At 42.4% G+C, this 15,989-nt stretch overlaps 1 protein-coding gene across 2 annotated transcripts in view; it reads right to left on the reverse strand.

The window, feature by feature from the left end:
- Positions 1–15,989, reverse strand: part of GRB10 (growth factor receptor bound protein 10) — a 145,493-nt gene that overhangs the window by 14,687 nt on the left and 114,817 nt on the right. For both annotated transcript variants that reach the window (XM_030944085.1, XM_030944086.1), the window contains 3 exons: positions 9,524–9,680; positions 3,673–3,788; positions 1,583–1,657 (listed from right to left, as the gene is read on the reverse strand). In XM_030944085.1, the coding sequence (XP_030799945.1) occupies positions 1,583–1,657; positions 3,673–3,788; positions 9,524–9,680 (348 nt within the window). The remainder of the gene's footprint in view (positions 1–1,582; positions 1,658–3,672; positions 3,789–9,523; positions 9,681–15,989) is intronic.

Genomic DNA, 15,989 nt, shown 5'->3' on the forward strand with positions numbered 1-15,989 from the left:
CCTGAGCCTTCCTGCTACCTTCCTGAGCCTTCCCAGAAGCAAACTCATACCTCACGAGGCTGTAAGGTTTTCCTTTTGCTACCACTTGAGTTGCCCTTAAAACTTTTTCATCTTCAAGGACATCTTGCTCTTTTGGGGAGCCCTGCTGCTTGTACTAACTAGCAAATTCAATTCTCCATTTTAATTACAGGAAGAAGGGTCCAAGGTGTGAAGACCTCTCTTCCTACCAGTCTGTGGCAATGCCAGTCCATGCCAGTTTTGGTTCCTGATTACAACCTCACTGCACATGACTTTCATTTATAATTCCAGAAATTGGCTTGAGTTTTTTCGTTTGATTGTTTCCCAGATGTAAGTGGATGCTAATATTTTAAATTCTTCTCAGTGAATGTGGAACTAGATTTTAATGGACTTTGGTATGTTATGGGATAAAATTAATGCACTGGATCAAAAGTCAGTGGAAACTTGTCTTAACAGAGAGTCAGTGTATATTTGCAAAATGACAGAAATCAAGCTAAAATCAGTTACTCGTATGTTTATATTCTTCATATATTTGTGCTTCTGCTTTAAAATTTGCCTGTTATTCATGATACTGTCCTCCAGGCATCATGGTCATATGTTCTTAGTACAGTACTTCTTTAATAAATTGTGTTTTAATTCCTCTGGAGTTGAATGTCCAGAGGTTGAGAAAACAAGTGAAGTGAAAAGGATTTATAGACTATGGGGCTTAGACTGGAGTGCTAAAAACTGAGAGATTTAAGTGAATCAGTTACTGGTCAGAGAGGTAGTCCACCCTCCAGCACCATCCTTGAAGGCCAACCAACTATGCCACCACTCCCATTCCTTTATGAGCAAACAAGAAACTGTAGAGTGACACCAGAACTTCAGCACAAATGCAGCGCACATGCCACCACCACACAGATTGCACAACTCTACCAACGCATATGCATAAGGAACACACCTCTGCAATTTAACCTGGGGAGCTTTAAACGGGATTACTTTGCAAATACTGTGTACAAATTCCTACTTGCACTTACTTCTTAGGGCATTATTTTTCTACACAAAAGAGCAGCTGGCTGGCTGAACCATGAGGAAGTTGGTCCTTATTGTTAATTCTTGCCAGGCACAAACATGGGACACAAAAAGCAAAAGCTCTCATCATCTCAAACTCATCTTCTAATATTCACTTGCATATTTACACTTTCTCCTCTGCCGTGATGTGGAGTACAGAAGAGTACTTCTGTTCTGCCTTTTATAAAAGGTATATTTGTTTTTCTAGAAATATACCTGCCAAGGCTGTTTGTGAGTAACAACAGGTGGCTAAACCAGATACCCACAGAGGAAGCTGAGTATTAATGGAACAAATATGTATGACCATAGCTATGAATACTTTGTGTTTACAATTTACACCTCAATGCCACTGGTTAAGATCTTTGTCAGGTATTTTCAACATTAGCCCCATATGCTATTCACTACACCAGTCTTTCTCTGACTATTTTCCACACCTTTGAATTCTCTTCCTTCCTGCCTGTCTCTCAACCCCTCCCCCTCCACCTTCTTTGTCCATACAGATAATTTACAGTACCTGCAAAAGTTGTGACTGTGGGATACTGCCATTTGTTTGCTGGCACCAGGCAACCATTTGTTCGGGAAAGAAATTCTAGACACAAAAAAGAAGACAATTGGAAATCACATTATATTTAAACACTTAGAGAGAACTAGTGACATTTTCTTCCAGTCATTAATTTTTTGGAACTATCACTATTAAATCAATTTGGAGATCCCCTGACAGAGAAAGTAATACTAAGGCTTTTCAAGTGCAGTTCTTCCCCTCCTTCTGCTCACCAGATGCCCATGCAGACAGATTGTGGGTTTTTAAAATATCTGATAGGCAGCATTTCCTAAGTGCATTTTCCTCTCACTTCCTCTTCTATCAAGGACTTTTGGGGATCTCTAACAGCCTCTACTTTCTTGGGAAGATAAGGATGAATGGTCCTGCAAGTTGAGTTTGCAGTGACTCCTTGCTTAGTGCACCAATGACTTGACTCCAGATTTATTCCTCCAGTTCCCCTTTCATCTGCTATGTTTTAAAATTCCTGTATAATTTGATACACTGAATTTACTATACACAGCAATGACAGGAAATCATTCTTGAAGTTTTTAAACATTATTTGAAGCATGGAGACAACCAGAAATGCCTGAAATAAAACAATGACTGATTATAACAAGATGAATCACAACAAAAACATTTCCAGTTTAGAACATTTGTCACTCTTCAGGCAATATAAATTTCAGTCTTTAGGGCATTAAGAGAAGGGCTGAGGAGGGATCACCCTTCTGCCAGGTAAGTTGCACAATGAGTTATGAAAGCTAACATTTACCAGCCTCTCTTGAGTAGAAACAGTGCCATATGGCAACAGCTAATGCAACGGATAGGGAGCCTTCGCATTCTTACACCACAAGAATGATTTATTCTGTGATTGCAGGAGCCTGGGACTGAATGCCAAGCATACTGGGTTTTACTCCCATGCTCTGTTATTAATTAAAATATACCACATGAAACTAATGCTCTAGCTCCTATGATACCAAAACTTCTGTACAACGCTCAGATGTTCATGGGTTATCAGATGGTGAGATCAACAGAAGTGAAAAACTAGGAACACTCCATGTACAGAAACGTTTCACAGAGTAAGTCAAGGCACAGACTCTGAAACAAGCACCAGCAGATGACAAATGTACATGCAAGCACACGTGTGAAGATGCAGCAACTGTGCACTTGCATCTACGAGCAAAGGAATGAATTTATCACCAGCAGTTACTTCAGCAATGAGTTTAAACATGACCTCGTGTATCTTTTTTCCTTCTTGCACCAGAGATGCCTGACTGACCCAAAATCTGTTCTTACCTAACCACCTCTGGATTACCCTTCCTCAGCTATCTCAATGGGTGCACCAGCTGACATTGGTTCATGACAACAGTCTGCTCCAACATAATTGTTTGGATAAAATGTGAAAAAATCTTCCTCAGATGAGCAGTTACACAGTAACCAGCTTAAAATTATAACATTCAAAGGATCTTAGAAATCCAGGAATAGGTATGGCATGCAGTACTTTTCAAGCATGGGTATACTGGGGATATAGAGAGGACGAGCTACTCTGATCAGTAAAGAAGGCAGAGCACACCAGTAAAGCATAGCCATAGGTGAAACAATGTTCAGTACATGTAATGATAAACTGGAAATTCCTTGTATGGAGTAAGTGCTTTAGGGGGGTCACCCAGATGGGTTTGGTGTTTTATTAACTATTACAGTCAGAAATGAAAAGGTTTGGATACTGCTTGTTATGTGAGGAATTTGCTTTGAATCAAGGAACTTTGACAATAACGAGTAAATTGTGCTTCTGATTGTTTTTCTTTAACTAATGAAAATTCCCCTGTCTTGGTCACTATCCAATGTAACTACAGACATTTTGAAACAACATTTTGAAAACACTTGAGGTTTTTAGGCTAGGAGGAAAGTACAAGGAATTTAAACATTTGTTAAAATTTCTTTGGAAAGAATTCTGTTAGTTGGTTGGCTATTTTTTTTTGTAATAAATGTTTAAGACATAACAGTGCCCAGCAATGTTATTGCAATCCACCCCTTTGTGGTGTAAACAACTAAGTAATGAGACTCACCATGGGATTTTTGAAAAATTCGTATTTTGCGTAATTCTTCCTGAACAGAAATTTACTTTCGCTTCCCATGGTGGATTCAACTTGAACTATGAGCTCATGATCTTCCAGGCACCTCTCTGTGGAAAAAGAACACCCTGTTAACACATAGCCAACCAGCAGGAGTGAGACCAACTAAGAACAGAAGTTAAAACAACCCAGTGTAATTCCATTAACTTTTAAGAAATTAGCAAAACACATTCTAAGTTTAAAACCACATTGCCATGAGGCAATACTTTACTTTGTAACGTATTACAAAGTTTAACATTATATGACAGCGTTCTTCAAGGAATTCCTGTATCAGGGCTTCATAAGCACAGACTTCTGAGAATGGAATAGATTTTTTTGTGTGTGCAGTAGCTACAATAATACAGACAAACCTCTTCTTTTGGCAGTGGTTGTGTGCTGTGGAACTGGCAAGGTGGACAGGTTTAAGGGGGAAAAAAAGTTACAGAAAGGCCATTGTTAGGTCTTGAACTATCACAGAAATACAGTGTTGTATTTGATCATACTCTATAAAACCAGTCCATTTCAAGGTGAACTTCAGGCCTTTATTGTAGATGTTAGACAATGGGGTTTATTATGAAAGAGGTCACAGGATCTACTTTACAGGAATACTGACAGAGACAAATGTTTTGTACACATGACAGGGCAATTTTCTGCTCTAGATTTGGTTACAAGGTAACTGCCCATAACCACCACTTCTCTGGTCAAAAGAATGGCACATCAAAGCATGAACAGATAGCTTAACAAACCCAATTCATTGAAAGCAGTAACTCGAAGGAAGGCAACTGGCTAAGTGTGCACTACTTAATGAACTCATTATCTTGACAAGTCTTCAGAACTTTCTCAGAAAATATTTAGGTATTTTTCAAAAGTTTTAACTAGTCAGTGCTTTCATGCCTTATATAATACAGAATTTAAAAATTAGGTCAAACAAAACATAACTTTCGCAAAACTTTAAACAAAATGCCTGTGACTTGCTGACCAAAGAAGTTTGGAGAGTCTCTTCCTCACTTTGTGTTCCTGCAATGCTTGTATTTCTACAGTAAGAAATGCCAGAGTGCCATCCAAGTTCTCTTGGGGTGTTTTTCGGATAGAAAGCAAGCAGTCATTGGCATCTCAAAAAGAGCAAGCCCTGGAATATCACTTGAATTGCTGAACTCAGCAGATTATGTGGTGTTCTTTGATTGAAAATTTAACCTATGGCTGAATGATCCCATGATCTTTTTCTCTTTCACTTAGGCTGTCAGTCATCACCAGCTCATTGACGACTTCAGCATTTACTGTGCATTTGTGATGTCCAGCCTTGCTCTAGATTGTGTTTTCAAAGGGGTTAACATTGAAAAACCTCCATAGGGGGCTGCTTTCAAACAAAGAGCTGTTTCTTAGTGCATCAGGTGTAACATCACTTTGAAGGGGTAGTTCTTTGACTGATGTGCACAACAGTACTGCTACAGGGAGGCTGTTAATAAAAGACATTTGGCACCATCTCAGCATTCATCACTTAAACCTACACATTTCTAGGGGCTTTGCAGATAAAGTTTCAGGTATTGCTAATCTGGTGCTACTATCATGGTTTTTAAGCAACTGGTAAAGTCAACACATTGTGATGAAAACTGTGGGCCTATGAGGGTGAAGGGCCTATTTTTTAAATTATGCTTCCTCCAAAAAACATTTAATTACATTGGTATGAAGCTTTATCACAGTATGAGCCCCAAAAGGTCACATGTCCTCTTACAGTCTAGTTCTGCCACCACCCAAAGTTGTGGTCTTTGCTTTCCTAACACATTAAAAATTGCTTGTCAGGGACAAACTCTTTATTCTGTTCTGAGGAAAAAAAGTATAGATGAACATTTGTCAATTGGTTTTGTATTTTGATGGTTAGTTTGTGTAAATATACTTAGTGCCTGTTTCTCAGATGCTTTAGACAACTGACCTAGATGTATTCTGTTACTACTTCAAAACCCTTCTGAGATTCTGTGGTGATACTCCTGATGATTTAATGTTTATATTTTCATTTTGATGGTCAAAGCCATCTTGGAGAAAAGGTGCAGCATTTCATAGCACATGCATGTAAAAAAAAAAGAAACTAGTCCTGGTCAGTTTGCTATTACTTCATAGTAATACATACACTTGGGAAGTGCTTGGCAATTTGCACTGGATTGGTACAAATGGGATGAACTTGACACATGAGCAACTCAGCCTCAGCCCTGCTTTGAGCTTCCTGCTACAAAACTAGAAGCACGGATGTCAGCCTGTTAAGTTCAGCTCAATAGGTCAGTCTGTCTTCAAGTGGCATTGCTGTTGAAGTGACCAGAAATGTGTCCTTTCAGTTTATCTGATAGGCTCCACTCAGTCTCCTCTACACGCTGCCTGGAACAGACTTTTCCCCCACCCCACCCAAGTTAATCTGCATTATTATCACAACTTCTACTGAACTGCAGCAGTGATACAAGGTGGGAAAAGGAGCTGGATTCATCAATTCCATCAACAATTCACAGGCATAGCCCAAAATTCCCAATCAGAGAATCACGACAAATGACAGGTGGACCCCTGTATCAAAGAGCCTGCCCTGATTTTGCATTTAAGCAAGTGCTGTGCTTAACTGTTCCACTTTTAATTCACTCATATTAAGGAAAATCAATGCACATTAACAAAATATCTAGGTACAAAACTGCAGCAATGCTTTCTTATAACCCTCACATATTTCAGAGTCCTCTACATTCTCTCCTGCTTGAATTGTATTTCCAGTCAATCCTGGAACTCAAAAAGTGAAATGTGTAGGTAGGGAAGGATTCTTTCAGTGTCCAGGCACATATAATCACATGAAAGTCTTCACCATTATTATTTTTGTTAATGTCCAATACATAGATCTCTGTCCCTGTCCTAAATTGATGATAGTTAAGTATGGAACAGAGCATAGGGAGAATACCACATTTTATAAATGTGGTATTTATAAATATAGTCAGGTATACTTATAGTAGCAAATGAAATATTAGGACCAATTCAAATTTCATAGACTGCTTAAACATTGACTACAATGTGCTTTAGATATTAGTGGTACGGTGCAGCAGGAACCACTTTCAAATGTCAAATCAAGAAAGTCTGATGGCAAATTGTCACACCACTGCTTCCAGTGAGAACACAAATATTTTGTGCAGTCAAATACCTGTTTAAAGTCATGTGTAAGCACACATTTTATTCGGAATATACTTGGCTATGTGTGTGAAGTGAACAGTGAGGTGGGGGTTCCTTACAAAGTGGGACCTCGAAGACCAAAGCAATGATAAATATGCAGCTGGCTTCAAAAATTTCATCTTGTCCTCAGTCTGTCCAATAGTAAAACAATGAATTGGTTCTGCAAACCAAGCTCTTTTGGAGAGTACTATTAGGCAAAATATGGGGAGGAAAAAAACACAGTGAAATAAATGAAGGAACTCCTCTCTTTTGGTGGGCTTCAAGACTACCACCTAGAGCATAAAGTCAGCAAGGATGTATTGTATAAGAAATAATGTCTTCTAGAAATACACAATTCTGACTGCTCTTTAATCATATTTCTCTTCACACTGTGTATTTATTCACCATTGTTCCATACTTATACTAGAAATCTTATATCTAGAGGTACAAATATGGACCATCAGATGACTGATGATAACTTCATCCAGGTTGCAGTCACATTACTACCTTGATCTGACAGTCTCCAAAATACAGGAAAGCATGTAAGCTATAGAAGAGCTAGGAATAAGCAGCCAAAAACAAAAAATTCAAACTGCAACCAAAACTGGTGGAAACATGAAAGTTGGTAAATAAAGTTTATTGAATATGTATACTTAAGACCCCAAATTCAATAAACTGGATGATGTTGTCTCCTGTTAAATGAACTAATTTATTCCCTTTTCTGTCCTCATCCTTTCAAATATGTGAAATCTGTATCATTACATTTTTTGGAATTCTTTAAGTATTTTTTTGTCTGTTGGCTTTACACCCCCAAAGGCTGCATTACTTCTCACACAGATCCACTTTGCGGCCTACAGGGGAGAGCCCTGGGGCTGTCCCTGTGGAACCAAGTTTGGTGGCTGCTGAAGCCCCAACCTGCACACCCCACTTCTCTGGGGGCCTGCTTTGTGCTTCAGTGTGAGACAGAGGTCCAAGGCAGGCAGGTCCCCATGTATATAAATGCAGCCCGATAAGTATCTTGCTCTTTTCCCATCATTGTTAATTACCAAGTTATTTGTGTGTAAACAGAAGCTTTTGATTTCCTAATCAGCCTCCTGCCCGATTCATTCAGAGATGTCACACACCAGAGTTTGACAGCACAATTAGTCACCATGGAAGCTATTGTGATGTCACAAACACTGAATTGTGGCATCATTGAATGAATCTGGCAGGAGAAGGATGTTGGTTACAAAGGAGAAGGCTTCTGTTTACACAATACCTTGGTAATCAGCAATGATGGGAAAGAGAATATAGAAAAAGAGAGCCTGGTAGTTTAATGAGCATTGATAAAACTGAATTATTTGTAAAGGTTTTTAGAAGCGCATGTGGCGTATTAAGCTGCAGAGATAAAGATTCTGTAATTTATACCTTAATTCTTCACCTCATCCTATGTCCTCAGAATTGAAAGTATATCACAGACACAGACCAGTAAGCGTTTCATGTTAATTTTTTCATATACTTCTACATTAGGAGAGATAATAAAACCATTAACTAATCAGGATATCTTACATGTTTGGGGTTTTTTAAAGTGTTAGTCTGCAGAGCAGTGAATTTATTAGTGTTTAACAGCATTGGTTTAGGGCATCACATTTCCAGCAAATAATTTCTTTTTTTTTAATTCGTAAGGGTTCTGAATTACATTTTTAGACATAAAACCCCCTCTGTTAGCTACAGATAGCATTCACAATTCCAGTGTTGGCGATTGCAGCTAATGATTTGCCTTCCTCTGTTTTCTAGAAAAAACATTCCCCATGAAGTATATTGACTAATACTCCAAATGCTACACTTTTTTAAGCGTTATTGTATGCCATGGAGAATTATAGATAGCGTTATCTGAGCGATACGCTGTTGCAAGCTGCACAGCAGAACCCTGTAACTAATCAGCGCCACAAAATAACAGGAAAAGCAAGACTGAATAACATGAGATCCTTTCAGGTACTGTAATTAAACCAATTCACGGCGTTATTTAATTCCCCACGGTTCTTCCTCTTGCTGCCTTCTTGAAACTGTAACCATGACACCTTAATTTCAATCAGGTGGAAGAGCTGCTGCCTGGAGAGCAGATACCAGCGCTGGTCCAGAAATTGCCCATGGATTTGCGGGTGGTGCCACCATTTTTTCTCTGCCTGAAGTCAAGTTTAGCCAACCCCCTCCCCCACCTCAGCATGTCTAGCTTTCATAAGCATTACTGTAGGTATGTAAGGCTGAGTCTGTTCACCCAGGTCTCCCAGCTGGTGATGAGCTGAGCCGTTTCATAGGACCGTACTCTAAGGATCAAGCTTAATTTGCCTAAGCTGTTTATTTGCAATAGCTTCAGACACAGCAAGGTAGCAACAGAGCGCTGGTGTGAAGATTAGACAATTCTTCCTTTTTTTTATAATAAAAAAAAGAGAGGATAGGAAATAAGGGAAGGACTTTAAATGGCTTAAATGCTTAACACATCATATTGTAATACACAGAAAGCATGTATGTGATTTCAGCTAATTGTACAAAAAAAAGCAGTGGAAAAGAAAACGTTCCGTCTGGAAGCACATTTATATGAATTACACGTTTTATGTTCCCAGGTAACCATGCCACCCCTTTGACCATTCCCTACCTAATCCTAGGTGAGGGTGATGCTCCACTAGAGTCCAGCTGTTATCATCCACACAATGACTTTTGTAAACGAGCAGCTGACAGAGGTCCCTGGCTGTCATGTCTGCTAGAATCTCGACCACTTTGCTTGTTCCATCTTCACTAAAGACTTTTACATCCTGCAACATAAAGGGTACACTTACAGATCAACAGCTCTGAACATAGGCAAACCACACAGCTACTGTAGAAAAGCATCATCCTCTTGGTGTGAGGGTTCCAAGCACCTTGGCAGCCAGGACAAATGAAACGGATGATTCATTTTATAACACTTTCTCTCGATGCCCCCTAGACCTATCTCCCCTCCCCCCTCCCCAACACCTCCCTGCACTAAACAAAGATTCAGCAGGGTTAATATGACCACGTACACAGGAAAAGTGAGAGAGCAGGTTCTGTATAAAGCTGTGTAAGGTAAGCAAATGTGAAACAATGTCGAGAGAGTACTTTGGCAACTGTGGGCGAGAGAAATCGCATCCAGTCAAACACACACAATTTTCAGTGCGATCCCATCAGAGGCCTCTGAACATTCACAGAGGAGCAGGCCAAGACCCCAAAGATTAAAAATGGCTCTCTTGTTCCCCACTAACTTTTGATTGTTACATGTGGGGAAGTCCCACTCGCAGTTTGTCAGCAAATCAATTACTTAGCACAGTCCACACAGTTCTCTCCCTGCCCCTGACTTCTCTTTTGATCCTAGCCTGTAAGTAGTTTGAAACCAAATGTGCATACGCTGCGCAGCCTAAATATCAATGGGAATAAGAGAACAAGTCAAGAACCTTCTCCCCCACCTCCTGAATTATACAGATGCTTTCCACTTTGCATTGTTCTGCTCAAACGAGAGACACTTCCCGCAAAATTATTTCTCCGGGCAAATGTGCAGGTCCCAGATTTAAATCAACTCTATGTTTAAAACGCTCCGCATCCTAGCAAGACAAGGAGAGTCTAACAAAAACCTGGAGGGTAATTCGATATGGAAAATCTTACCTCAACGGCACGTAAAAGGCAGCAGTCGGAAGAACAAGATGGCATTTTAAATGGGGATTGCCTCTTGAGAGTTAGTTCTCTGCCTCCGCCGACCCTCTGCAGCCTGCGGCTGGGCGCCCGGGGTGCCGGCGGCGTCAGGGGCGGCCGTACCCTACCTGTCACGTAGCCCCTGCTATGGGGACTGTTTCTGGGGAGGGAAACAACTCTGCCAGAGCTCCACTCAAAGGGTTACACGCAATCTTTGCGGTAGTGAATCAAACCACACCGTGCAGACCAATCCTAGCCCTCCCTCTGACTGATGTAATCATTTCCCACACACTATCAGACTTCCAAATTATTCCCGCCTCCCCCACCCCCCCCCACAAAGGAAAAAAAAAGGAATTACAAAGGAAATGTGTTTGGTTTTTTGTTTTTTTTTTTTATGACGACCTCGGGGCGCTTGAGACCCCAGGGGCGGCGGCGGGGCGGGGCGGGGCGTGGGGATCCCGGCACGCGTGTGCCGCTGCTGCCCCGGCGCCGGTGCCGGTCCCGCCCGCAGCCCGGCCTGCCCGCGCTGATGTCATCGCCTGCAACTTGGGCACTTGAACTTCTCCGCCGCCGCTCCCCGCTCCGCGCTCGGCTCCGCTCCGGGCCCCGGCGGTGCCACCGCGCCGGGGGCCAGCGAGCACGGCCGGCGCCGCCCCCACCCCGCACTGCCCGGTGCCCCGGCTACGCACAAATTCGAGCCCAGTGAGGGAGGAGTTAAAGCCTCATCCAGCCCAAGTGACTCAAACCCGCGCGTTCAGGAAACGGCTTCATCTGACAGCAGGGATGAGCCAGCTCTTTCAGAAGTGGGCTCTGGAAAGGAGAGGAGGGGGAATCCCGGTTGCTCTGGGGAAGGCATGCGTGCTGTGCAATGTTACGGCTGCGCTCCTGCCAACGCTTCGCCAAGCCAGAGGCATCCTCATACACGCAGGAATTTGTTGGGCGTGGGGGTGCCCCCGTTTTCTGTCCTGCGGGCAAGTCTCTGTTGTGTCGCTGGCGCCGTGTCGCAGCAGAGCCCCGCATCGCACCCGCAGCGGTCCCGACCCGCTCCGCCACTCGGCAGCGCGCCCGCGGGACGGGGGGACACGAGTGGATCGATGCCCGAGACACCCGCAGGCATCGCACAGCAGTGTGCAAGTGGGGAGTGCAGCTCTTATGTTCCTCCCAGGATGGACAAGCACACCGAAAAGCCAGTACACAACAAGACAGAAAGTAGCTGTTCTGATTGTTTTAGTGGGGAATGGCAGGGACTAACACCCGCTTCAATTTTTTTTCCTTCTTCTACTTTTATAGTATAGCCGTCGGACCGAAAAGTTGGTGGTGAAAGAATTCCTTTCTACTTTCAGCTTACTCTGCACGTAACTGTACTTTCTGTATTGAAACTAAACTATTTTGGATGGATTTCCTGCCTTGGGAACCAACCTGGTGACATCATTCATTCATTAGTCACGAGAAGCACAGCCCTCTGCTCTCTGCCTCAGCTTTCACCGGGGAGCCCGAATCAGGAATACGCCACAGCAATCGCCACTTTCGCAACACCTGGAGGGCAAACCCCGCCTCTCTTCCTTTCCTGCTGGGAACAAGGCAGTGGTACAGACAGCACCTGATCACTGTCAGTGCCAAGTCCCAGAAGAGAGGCAAAGGTCTTTTGCTAAGGTTGCCTCTCCAGCCCGTGCAGGTGGAAAAGAGAGAGCTGTAAGACAACCACCACACTCTTCTCTGCTCCCAAGCATGGAAAGCTTTAATGCTGCGTGGCCACTGGAAGAAAGCTGCAGCTGTCTTTTATGCTCATTCACGCTGTGCTCTCTCAGTATGAAGTAAAGGGGTCAGGGGTACGTGTCCCACCCTCCCCCTCCTTGCCCAGAGTCTGAGCTGATGCTGATGCTGATGCTGATGCCAGCCCCCCTGAAGTACCCCAGCATTTCAAACTACTCGATACCCATCACTGCAGTTTGGTGTACTACTACTGTAATGCCATGGTCCCTACTTGGGAGAGCCAGGCCCTGGAGGCAGCAACCGCTATCCCCACACCACAGCCACTATGGGAGGTGGGTTACAAACATGGATATGTTCATTTATGGGACCAGACAGCCCTTGGGGGTCTTAACAGGGCCCTTAAGGCACTCCAAGGAGTGGAGTGCAATGGGTGGGCAGTGTGAATGCAGCGATGAGCAAGTTAACCTCACTGACTATTTATTAATAGCGCTGTGTTTGCCATCAAGGACAGCGCAAGGCCATGTATCACCACTGACATCACAGATATAAAACACTGCATCAGGAGGGGATGTAATGGCCTGAGCTGAACCCTGCCCCAGGGGACGGGAGAGAGGCAGAAGTGAGATGAAACCCTGTGTCTCTGCAGAGGCAAGAGTGCAACAGCCCCTAAGAGGCTTACATGGAAGGTAAGGGGATTTTATGCCCCCACACAACGCTGCAGAGTTACGAAGTATAACCACAAATTTGAAACCAGCCTGACGACAAAGCTTCACCTCCAACTTTCTGACAGTTTCTGTGACAAAAGACGCAGATAACAGTATTTCTGTATCACTGAGGGAACTGAATTTGAAGTCAATTGGCCAAATCCAACTCTCTCACTTTTTCTCTCTTTTTTCCTAAGGAAGCACCTCCCACTTTAAGGGCTCCCTATTCAAACTTCATCCAGCAGAAACACTGTTTCATTTCCAAAACTGATTTAGGGCTTATTATCTGCAAGGGAAAACTAAGCAAGATTCACTCGAATAAAATACTCCAATAATGAAAACACTTAGCCTGATGAGAGGTTCAAAAAGTTAGTCTGACACTTTTGCACTGCATCCCCTGAGAAATGCAGTGAAATGCAACAGCAGACTGCCTGCAACAGTGATTTACAAAAGGCCCTAATTACGTCAGCAGCACAAGGCACCTTCTATTCAAAATTAAGGTTAAGAATGCTAAGCCAACCAGAGCGCTATATTGGCTGAACATTCAGTGCTTTACAGCGCAAAGGAGCAGATAACAGACTGCACCATTGTTCTGGGAAGAAGTCTTCCCCCAAGCTTTTCTTTTCTTTTTTCTAAAGACAAAAAAGACTTTAAAAATTAAAAATTTAAAAGAACATTAATATTCATCACTTCAGAGGTTTCACATAATGGGTCGCATATCTTGAGTATGTTCATGGCTGCTTCATCTTCCAGCCTCAGTTCCTCAACCTCACTCAGTATTTTGTGTGTATCAAGTAATGCAAATATTTTAGGAATGTGAAGGAAAAAAAAAAACCACAAAAAACAAACCAGCAACAAAAACCAGAAAACCCAAACAGTCATGTGATGGTCACATCATTTCTTCTCCATTTCTTATGCTATTTCTTTCCTTTTTCTTCAAAACAGAACCTATAACTATACACAATGATCACAGAAATTCACTCTTCTGCATAATGTAATGCTAAAAATCTTCAGTGGCAAACAGATTTACATTTGCATTCTACAATCTGAAATTAAACAGCGTAATTTATATCAATGTAGACCAACCCATGTTATCCTGGGTTATGACTCCAAACATAAGAAGGAAGCACCAGCCATCAGAGGGCCCTCTGAGTGAAATCTAACAGATCAAAGGTTTCAGTACACTAGTTCTTTTAGAGTTTCCCTTTATAAGAGAAGTAGATCAGACACTTCACAGAAAGCTATTAAAGTACATTGAAAAGTCATTACTAAGAGCTGCACAAACAGAAAATCAGTCCAGCAAATTTTAACTTCCATCCCCCAGTTTCACTCATCAAGACTGTTCAGACATGATAATCATACAATCAGTGAGGTACATAGAAGGAAAATGGAACTGAAATCTATGCATGTACCTTGTGCAACCAGAAGTGCTATTTACTGCAGAAGGCACCTATGTACCAGGCAGGTACCTGCTGTTTTCACTGGAACCCTGTTTTGATGAGCTCTTTCTTCTAAAAGGTTTTTATAATCAAAGCTTATCAGCTCACAAGAGCAGAGTCAGAGTCACTGGAGGAATGAGGAAGCTTTCAATTAGGATCGGTCAACACAAAGCTGCTGAAGACTCAAGCTCAGCCTGCAGGCTACTCTTGAACTGCTATTTTCCCGGTTGAAAAAGCAACAAATAAAGGAAGGTTTTGCTTCCTAAAGTTACAAACCTTTGAAAAAGAAAGGTGTCTAAGCATGCTCTGTGCACACCTGACAGGCAAGCAATTCAGTCAACCACATCTACATGCAGGAGCACCAGCCAGTCCCCCTTTACTTGCCCAGCAGCATTAAGGCAGCTTTATAAGACACGGCAGATTCAATTGCTGCAATGAAATAAATATATAGGTCAACCCTATGGCTCTTTTTGCCTTCTCTGTTGCACTGCTCATGCAGGAAAATAGCCCTTCAGACAAACAGCAGCGGTAACAGCAATACAACGCGGATAAGATCACTTATACACAAGGCATCAGATAGTACTTCCTTATAAAAGAAAAAATCCTGTGAGGTATTTGATCATTGCCTTTTCCCCCCCTACATATACACATAAAACCCTTGGAAATGCTGAGGTTAAGGTTCTCATAGCAACATTAACTCTCTCCTCTGGCATACACTATATTTAGGTACACATTTAAAAGCCTATGAACAACAAATGAGAACAACTGCTGTACGATCAAGATCTTAGTCTATGACTTTCATATTCAGAAGAGTGACCTCAAAACAAAATCCCACAAAGCCCTGCTTTAGTTGTCCGTGTTTCAAAATGCTCATTCTGTCCCCCTTCACTGGGCTATTTTAAACCCATTTCCAAGGGTCAGAGAAATAACCTTACCTGAAGGGGAATCATATCATTTTATGTTCAGTGCTCATCAAAACCAATACTGAAGTCATAAACTCCATGAGGGTTGTATCAGCAAGAGAGTTTTGGGAATCACAGAGATGGGCAGGGTAGGATTAGTGCTGGGTTCCAGTCAGCATTGGTATTGGGAAGGTTAGCTCTTCTGCAGCCATCATGTATGAATACCCAGTCACACATGCACCCAGTAATTTTGGAGAGTTACATTCCTTGTGAGAGTAAGGGAGAGAGATGGAGCAGCTTACCATCTAAAGCACATGACAAAGGCTCCTGATTCTGGCTAAAGATGGATGCTGTAAGCTACATTTGCTGAATTCAGGCCACTGTGGTGATTAATCCAGCAAGCATCTCTCTGCACTATTGACATCACGGTTTAACCCCAGCCAGCAGCTCAGCCCCACACAGCTGCTCAGTTACTGCCCCCAGTGGAGTGGAGGAGAGAACGGAGGGAATAAAGTTAGAAAACTTATGGGCTGAGACAAAGACGGTTTATCAGGAAAACAAAAGCCACGCAGATGAGCAAAGCAAAACATGAAATTCATTCCCCACTTTCCATGGGCAGGTAGGTGTTCAGTCATCACTAGGAAAGCCCATCATGAGTAATG

This window comes from Camarhynchus parvulus, chromosome 2 (genome assembly GCF_901933205.1).
Source record: "Camarhynchus parvulus chromosome 2, STF_HiC, whole genome shotgun sequence".
NCBI classification, from domain to species: Eukaryota; Metazoa; Chordata; class Aves; order Passeriformes; family Thraupidae; genus Camarhynchus; species Camarhynchus parvulus.